The following is a 9399-nucleotide window of genomic DNA, read 5'->3' on the forward strand; positions in this document are numbered from 1 at the left end:
GACCACAGAGTATGTCCAACTTTGATGTAGAAGTATTTTTAGATTTTGATTTAATGGGGGGAAAAACCAGCACTTGACTTTTGAGGTATGTTACTCAAATAGCTGCTGTCAGTGCTGGGTTTTTACGGCACCTCAAGGAGGTGATGTAATCTTTCCATGACAAAGTACTTCTTTAGGCATCTCATGCAGCTTATTGCATAATTGTGGATGAGTTGAAGTGTGTCTCAAGTTTTAGGCTTGACTACTGCAATAGGCGATGGGCAGATTTCTTTGCTTGCCAAATACACCACTGTCAGTGTCAACGGAGAAACTCTGCTTGAGTTACCTATCATGCTGAATGGTCTACCATATCTAAAAAACGTCAGAAGGGTTACGCTCAAATTTTTTGGCCAGCACAGATTATTGGCCAGTACAGATGTCTTTTAAAGCTATGTAGACACTGGCTAAAAAAATACACAGCAGTAGTCATGGTCTTCTTTTTTTCTTTTCTTTTCTTTTTTAGCTTACACAGGCCTCTTTTTAAACCCATTTACGTTGTGCAGGCTTCTCAGTGTATGTGACTGTAACCCCTATAAACACATTTTTGTTTTGGTTTTTCCTCAGGTGGCTCAGAGCTCAAAGGTATGGGGCGAGGTGCCTTTCCCCGAAGACCTGGAGGCCGAGCGAGGTCAACGGCCACGCCACTATCTGGACGATGACGAGGACTTTGCTGCAGACGAACCTTCAGGAGGTGGGCTCGACAGGAACAGACGAAAAGTTTGATTACATCTCAGTGTTTTCCTGCTTGTGTCTTTACCCTGAAAAAAAGTCAGTCAGATGTCAGATAGACAGAAGTAGATTCTGTCAGATCTTGCAGTCTGACACTACTCTCAAACACAATGTAATGGTGTGTTGGAATACATGTGACAAAGCAGATGGAAAAATTAAGTTGCTAACTTCACAAGAATTTCATCAATGACTTCAAAAATTTTCCAAAATAATTCACTGAGTCAGCAGATACTGCTTAAAATAAATGTGTAGTTTCAGGATGAAACATTTTCCATAGCTTGATTTGAATTGTTTGTGCAGCCTTCTCTGTTCAACTTCTTAAAGTAACATAGAGACTAAAACATAGCCTCTGCATATTATTGTGTGCATGTTGAGTTTATATTTTTACATCCCTCTGACATCAAACAGGAACTGAGTTCAAAAAACAGATTTTGAGCTGACATTTTGTTATTTAAAGGTAACAGATTTATTTAGTAATATCAACATAAGACTCAGATGTCACTGAGTTGGATAAAGTTCATATAAAAAGGAAAGCATTCTTTATATTTTGGTCCCTGTGGATGCAAACTATTGACTAAGATTTATTCAAATTAGTGGGTGTGGCTTATGCTAACCATTTGATGTTCTATCTTGGCCTGTTTAGAATGATTTCTTGTTGTGATGAAAGATTTTTGTCAAAACAAGCTGCTAGGTTATTTGTGTGCACATTTTTGCATGTTAAGTGGTAAAGTACATAGAATGTTGTATGTCAGTGAAATGTTGAGGTAAGTAAGAAAATTAAATAGCAATGGTTGCCATGGCAAATGAAAATGAATGTTTTAAGAAGCTGAGTTGGGTCAAAACACTTGCCATATCTATCATGACTTGCTTTATGTGAGAAAAGTATAACAATCATAAAAATGTTGAAACTAACAAAAAAAAAATCAAAGTTAAATCAACTCAAAAAGGTTCTTTCAAACTTTAAAGTAACCATCACACATTTTTTTGCAACACACAGCTGTTATAGCTACATATGTACTTTTTTTATACACATTGTGGTCATTACACAGTTCCTTCGTAACGTTTAATCCTGATGATGTCCAGTATAGCACTGTGTCTCTGTCCTGAAAATGGTCCTTCACAGACAACACCCACTGCTCAGCTTCAGTTCTGTTGAACAGATTCAATAAGCCCTGAACAGGCCTTGAGTGACAGTGACGAACAGAATTCACAACATCTTTGCTTTCTGTACAGATGGGATCAGTGGGGAAGAGGATGGAAGCACACCTGAGCCTCCTGTCATCGATCCAACGCCAACAACAAGTGAGTATTCTCTCACTCTTCCCCTTTCCTCCTGGTCTTTCTGTTTTAAATAAAGTATGGAGAGGTTCTGGGGTGGAGCACTTGGATTTTGTCACTTTTGGTTTGGAGTCAGCAGATAACCACCATTTTATCAGATTAGCAAGATCATGTGATCACAGACAGAGATTAAATCCATAAAATTGCTCTGTAACAGTATCTTCTTTTTTCTTTTTATTGCTGTTCCAGTGCATTATTATACAGGATAGGTGTGTGTATGTGTGTGTGTGTGTGCGTATGTGTGTTTTCGTGTGTGTGCGTGTGTGTGTGTAGTAGGTACATACACAAGCTGTTGTTCGGACCTACATATTTAGTAAACCATATCTGACATGCCAGTTTTTTTTATAGTGAGTTCTCAACTGACATAGTGATTGGGTAGAGTACAACATCTGACAACACAGCCCGCTGCTGAACATTCTGGGTTCTTCTAAACACAAAAGTCTTGCGATAACCTTATTTTCATTGGGAAACTCCAACTATCCAACTGTCTTGACGACCTGCACTGCGCCTGTAATAGTTGTTGTGGACTGTATTTAGTTCCCAGTGAACCAGATTTATGTTCGAGTGGATCTTGCGCTGTAATGGACATATTTCATTGGCCGTTGTTGTCAACAGACATGGTTTTTCATGGAGTGCCATTTGAATTGTTGATGAAAGCATAGAACTTGTGTAATCCTTGAAACTGCTCTCTGGTGTACCATTAGCGCATGTAAAATTGGTACTTTGAATCTCTTCTTTGACAGATGAAAGAATATGTGTCTAGGTTGCTAATTTTTTTTTTTACATAAAAAGAAAAAAATTGGGTCACACCTCCTCTCACACAGGCATTACATTTTCCTCTTCCCAGTACCTAATGCTGTATCGTCTTAGCACTTTGAATTAATGGCTTGAAACTCCACTTAATGGCAGATAAAAGAGCCTTATACATATTGGTCATTTTTCAATAAGAAATAAAAATGAGCCAACCCACAGAAGTCCATTACATTAACATTTTCTGATCCCTAGTGCTGTATTATCTCCATCTATGAGCGAGAAACTCTGAATGTGAGTGTCTGAATGCTGTCTCACTCACATCCTGCTGAACATCTTTTCTCACACTCTCTGGACAGCTCCGTCATAACAGAGAGCTACAGATTTGTGTCGGAGATCCAAACTATCCTCACACATCAGATGAAAGGTGAAAATGGAAACAAAATACTACACATGAAAGGGAGGGCATACAATGACCCTCCCCTCCATACACACACACACACACACACACACACACACACACACACACACCACTCTACTCCAGCCCCCCAGCAGATGTAGCAAACAGTCTTTTGTTTTGAATTCCTGTCTCCCATGTTGCACTCTTAGCTTCTTTCATGATGTAGAGCAGACGGTAACACGTTTTCCCAAGAGAGCCAGGCTTAAGTGTTGTGATTTCCAGGTGAGGTGGAACCCCTGTTCTAATCTTCAGTGTAGAGCATACATAAGCTTCTGCATAGTCGTCATTCAGAGAATGCAGAGGTTGTGCATTACTGGCTTTATCGCCTCGCATGTGTTTTCTGTATTTGTATTTTGCCTCGTGCGTTTGTCCCAATGTGTGTGTCGCATTAGTATCCTTCTCTCAACTATTCTCATAATTTAAGACAGAACCGTTCCACATCTGAGAGTCCTAAAACCATATGCATGACACAACACAAATAGATCATATTGAATAACCCCTCCAGTTTTGTTAAAGTTTTTTTCCCCCTTTCACACCTCTGATTTAACTTAATGGAATGGCTGCCGCATCTCAGTTTGCCCTTGGTGCCAGCCGACCACAAGGCCGGTATAGCCCATTACATCATGACCGAATGATTGTTTGTGTAGGACACTTGAGCTGCTGTTTGACACCAGTTACCCCTTGAAATAGTACTGCGGTGAGACTTGACCAGGTATGTCATGAACCCCTTACTTTCTGTGCGTTGTTTTGAGCCCAAACACGATGCTGTTGATGTCAGTGCCCGGACCAGACGGGTTGACTGTGAACCACTTTGATCTGAGTATCTGACCTAAATAATACCAGAGCTCAGTTACGTGAAGCAAGAGTTATGCCAGCAAACGTGTTGTGTAAGATGTATACTAATGTGCACCCAGACTGAACCAAATTGCTCACTTCAGTGTGAATTCAGAGCAATCCAAACCAAATGAAAAGAAACCAGTGAGATCAGATAGTTCTGAATCATTTGATCTTGTGTAATAAGAATATATAATAATTTGTAACTGTGAAGCATAAATTGTGTTTATGGTTTTAAATTTGTGCACATTGGAATTGAAGCCTATGAGTGATAAGATGACCCACTGACAATGTCCAACTGGAAAAAACTCACACATGTAGTATGTCCGAAGTCAGTGCACTTGAAGCTAATTCTGCACCTGGGTTTGGATTATTAACGTGAAGATCACATTAGTGTTGTTACACGTTTGAGGACAAGAGACAGTTCAGTTTCTTTCAAGACAAAGTTGTCACTTTCTGTGGCAGTTTAACTTAGACAGGTTATTTAATAACATTGAAATGTACTGATACCCTTGTTATACTGAGGTGAGAGAGAGCAACCATAGACCAAGCTCAATTACTGCCTAAATTATACCTTTCTTTCATACTCTTTCATATGGAGGTCAGTTGTCATTACTTTTTAACTTTGGAACACAGTCAAAGGGCATTATATTCTTCATACGAAGTAGTGAGGAGGGTGGCTGCTCCCAGATGCCAATTATAGATCCAGGCTGGGCAGTACTGGGGAAGGAACGCTGGTTTCCTGACCTTAGTGGCTTTGGAATCTGACTGGTTTCTGTCTTCCCAGAGGACTGTGCAAACAGTCTTCCTTCCCTTTAGAATACAGAAAGGTGACCTATCTTAGGCACCTATGAGGGCTTACATCCTGTTTTTGTGAAAACGAAATTCTGGTATTTCCCGGTGTCATGCTTATATGTTTAACACTTGTAAGACATTTGTTTCATGTGTACTTTTAAATGGTTCGCTTAGCGTGTGGTTACATTTGTCTGTGAAGAGAAGTCTTGACATGCTGGTATCTCATTATTCTGCTGATTCCATCTTCATTGCCACATGTTCTGCAAATCGATGATTGATTGTAGAGGTCAAAATTTGTTTATTAAAAAGTTATTTTTAATTGTTTATTTATATGTTTGTTTGTTTGTTTGTTTTGTAATGTGGGCCCGACCTGTTCCTTTCCATTCAAAAGCCAACAAATCAACTGTACTGTTGAAAGGCTTTTGTTAGTCTGCAAGTCTTTGCGTAGACATGAATATTCTCTTTGGCTTACCTGTCACACATTTCCGTAGTCTTCTCTCTTTCCCTTGGGAGCCTTTGTCTTAATGGAGTGATATGGGAGACATCTCCCAGCCCATCTCTGAGTCCACAGCATTTCCGGCTTTCACAGGCTCCCTTGTTGCCCCTGGAGCCATCAGGCCAAACCACCCTCTGTTTCAGAAATGGAGAAACAAAGGCTAACATGTCCAGCGGTCAGTGATCTATGCAAGGGAATCTTGTTCAGGGCTAATTTTAGACAAAACTGGAGATGTTTGTCTTGGATACAGAGTGGTCTCCGAGAAGCAGAAAAGAAATATTTGGAAATTTTACTGTGCCACAAACCTCTGTATAGTAAAGCAGATGTCTTAATTCCCAGATTTTTGTAATTTTACACGTCCAATGCCTTTTAGCTATTCAACTTTTTATGGTTTTTAATGATAGAGTACTTGTATCTGTGAACTCAAAGAGTGCAAACTTGCTTTTGTTTCAATTTTATAGATGGAATTATACACACAAAACCAAATGATGAATCCGCTTCGCTTCCTAAGACAAAGTTATTAGGTTTCCATCTCATCAGAGTATAATTAAATGATCTCAGATTGTGGTATTTATTACATGAGCTTTTGTTCTGTTCTGTCTCACAGGAAATTTATTTTGTAATTAACGTCATGTTTTTCATAAAGCCCTCTGCTTATTGTCTTGTAATAGAAGTCCTCTTTGATTGCAAGATTAGACACACAAAGTCTAAAGTAATACCTCATTTGAATGTAAGTGCTCTTAACCAAATGTTCTGAAAGTAACCATACCTTTATGACCCATACAAATGAGGGGAGCAGTTGTCCAAGCGTTTGGTAGAGATAACGTGGTATAATAAAACCCTTTTTTTTTTGGAAATAGGGGTGGGGGGTTGAGGTAGGTGTAAACCTGAGAGGCCACCCATCTCTCCATCTCGCTTTCCCATTTAGAGGGACAGTTGGTGTGACGTATGCATCAGGACCAAAAAAGAGCTAGCAGAGAGAGTTATATAGCCCTGCAGAAGGACATGCACAGGCAGCTGCAGTTATTTTGGTGGCCTCTCTGTTGTTATGATCTGGCCCTCTTGGAGGTGGCCACATAGACTGCGGTTGAGACAGAGGAAAACAGATACTCCTCTAAGCAGGGATTTTTTTTTGAGAGTATCAGAGATAGATGATGAAGATGTTTTGTGTTCCGTTTTGTTGTTGTTGTTTTGTTTTGTTTTGTTTTTTTTATTGAAACAAAGTCCAATCCAAATGACACTCTTGGCAGCTTTAAAATATGTATTTTGAGTATTCTGCCTTCTTTTTTTTAAACATAAAAATGCACTAAAACCTCACTTAAGATCACTCCTGATTGTCTAAACATTCTTCCACGAGAACTTTAGCTAGAGATGTTACTATGCTTTGTTATGATAGCAACAGACGTGTTGCCTTGACAAGTAAGAGTTTCCTCCCCCTCTGTAGGAAACTTTTTTTTTTTTCATCTCTTCTCTCACTGGGCACAGTTTACAGGATTGTACAGTAATGTACTGTACTCAACTCCTCCCTGAGGATACATTCACTGTCTTTTACTGATTTCGTCACACCTGTGTCCTGCCAAAGCTTTCCCACTTTCCGCTACAGAACTTTGGAAAACAGAGATAAGTGGGAATCAGATTCAGATCAACGGTGGTTGATAGTTGAGTGCAAAGGGAGGATACAATGACCCTGCAAATGGAACGATTCCGGTGTGTGGGCAGCAGAGTGTTGTTTTTCATTATTCTTCTTTGGGGATTTTTCCTGCAGAAGGAACTGGAGTGTCCCCAATAAAATGAAAAATCCTGCTCTTGGTATTGGTCAAACAATTAAAGCTTCATGTCTGGTAACTTGACAAAATAAACAATATTCATTGTTGATGCAATCAAAGAGCCTCAGAGCCACAGAGAACGAATGACAGAGAGAGAGAGTGAGAGAGAGAGAGTGAGAGAGAGAGAGAGAGAGTGAGAGAGAGTGAGAGAGAGAGAGTGAGAGAGTGAGAGAGAGAGAGAGAGAGAGAGAGAGAGAGAGAGAGAGGGGAAAATAAAGAAACTAAGCAGAAAGGCCTGTGTTTTGCTCTCTGCTTATCTTTAAAGGAATGGAGAGTGCTTGCTTTGTCTCTGGCACTGTGATAGGACAGTGAATGCTTTGTTGCAGGGATCCTTTGGCGGTAGCTCAAAACATAAAAGAGTACTTCTATAACGAGTCTCTCTGTTTCTCGCCAATTTGATTTTGACAAGGATCAGAACATTTCAGACTGCTTTGAAGCCTTGGACACTTCATTAGCGGCTAATTAGTTTGGGTTTGCAGGAGCTGGCAGACTCTTTTGACTACAGGGAGGAACTTTTGTTGTCTGTCAAAATTTTTCCATGCTCACTTTGTCACTGCTAATATGCAAAGTTATCTGTATTTGCTTATTAAATGAGCATATGACATTTGTTTGTGTACTTGCCATCATATTCAGAATATATAACACCACGCACACAACTCAGCAGGTCAGTATCCCCTAACACATAGCTTTACTGTATTCCTGTCTGTTGATTGTCACTCAGATGGGAGGAAAGAACAAATAAGCATTCAGTTGCTTTGTTTGTGTGTGCATGTGTGTGTGCATGTGTTTGGTTGAGAGTGTGTGTGCGCATGTGTGTGTGTGTGCGCATGTGTGTGTGTGTGTGTTAAGAGGTGTGTGCAGCTGTGAAACAGCTGGCTCCCACATCCTTAATCATTTAGAGACTGTTGGCATTCTAGATTTATGAGACAGACTCAACGAAAAGTCCCTGCTATCGCTGCAGTGAGGGGAACATTTGGCCAAACTAAGTGTTTTTGTCCATCGCCCTCTTATAGAACATTGAATACATGACGTGTTAGAATTTGGAACCATGCGAGATGTTCGTCATAGAGTGAACTGGCTAAAATTGTCACACAATGTATCACTGAATGGCCTTGCATTTTGAATAACATCAGTTTCCCCATGAGGGGAAAAAAAGCTCCTCAAAATTCCCCCAAAATGACAGGACTAATTATCTCCACTTTTTTTTTTCTTTTTGTGGGGAAAACAGGAAGCACCCCCCTCCCAGGCCATGTCATGCTCCGAAAACACTTCTTTTTGAGGGTGGATCTCTGAAAAAGTAAATGCGAAAAGCAGAGAGAGTGGAAGTGTGGTCAGTGTGGGGGATATCCTTCCACTTCCAATGACGTAATGAGAGAAAAGACAGTTTCAAATCTCTCCCTGTGGATTGCCATGTCATGAGGAGTTCCAGCTGTCATTTGGTGTCACTCTCTAGACAGATGTTCTTCACACGCGTACTTGTTGCATCTTGTTCACTGCTGTGCCAGAGGAATGTGGCATTGAAAACTCTCTCACAAATCACTTGACTCAAACATAGTTACATGGGCTTTTTTAATTAATTTTTTTTTAATCAGCCATACCCTTCATAGCACCTCAACATAGCACCTCATAAAACTATAAAAGTTTTGTCCTGAAATATAAGTCTCAAGTGCACCCCCCCCCCTCCCCCTCCGAAAAAAAAGACTCTCTAACAGTCACTTTCCTTTCTGCGTCTCTTCCCTCTTTCCCCCCTCTCTCCCCCTTTGTCCTTCTGCTCTCCTTAAAATAAAATCTCTCCACACCTGTCCATCTTAACTTCTCATCTTTTTAGCCCCTTCATTTTTCACTCTGCTTGTTCCATGGCTGGACCTGTACATTTGACCTCCATCCACTGTGCCATTTTACCGCCTCTGCTAGTCTCCAGTCCTTCCCACAGTCGCTCCCTATGGAGACACAGTCTCTGGGGGGAAATTCTCAGGCCAGACCAACAGGAACACAGTAAATCGTGTCCTTGGCTTGACTTTGCACCGCTGCAGATGCTTTGTGACTTCAAACACTGCAAGCCTTTTCAGCTGGAGTTGAATGGCATCTATTATTTTCATATTTCTATTAGCATGTGTTTGGATTTTATTCAG

At 40.4% G+C, this 9399-nt stretch overlaps 1 protein-coding gene across 1 annotated transcript in view; it reads left to right on the top strand.

Moving 5' to 3' along the window:
• hspg2 (heparan sulfate proteoglycan 2) overlaps window positions 1–9399 on the top strand; it is an 88319-nt gene that overhangs the window by 25283 nt on the left and 53637 nt on the right. The window contains exons 2-3 of the mRNA XM_030767970.1: window positions 604–730; window positions 2002–2070. Coding sequence (XP_030623830.1) covers window positions 604–730; window positions 2002–2070 — 196 coding nt within the window. The remainder of the gene's footprint in view (window positions 1–603; window positions 731–2001; window positions 2071–9399) is intronic.

Source organism: Chanos chanos, chromosome 3 (assembly GCF_902362185.1).
Source record: "Chanos chanos chromosome 3, fChaCha1.1, whole genome shotgun sequence".
NCBI lineage: Eukaryota > Metazoa > Chordata > Actinopteri > Gonorynchiformes > Chanidae > Chanos > Chanos chanos.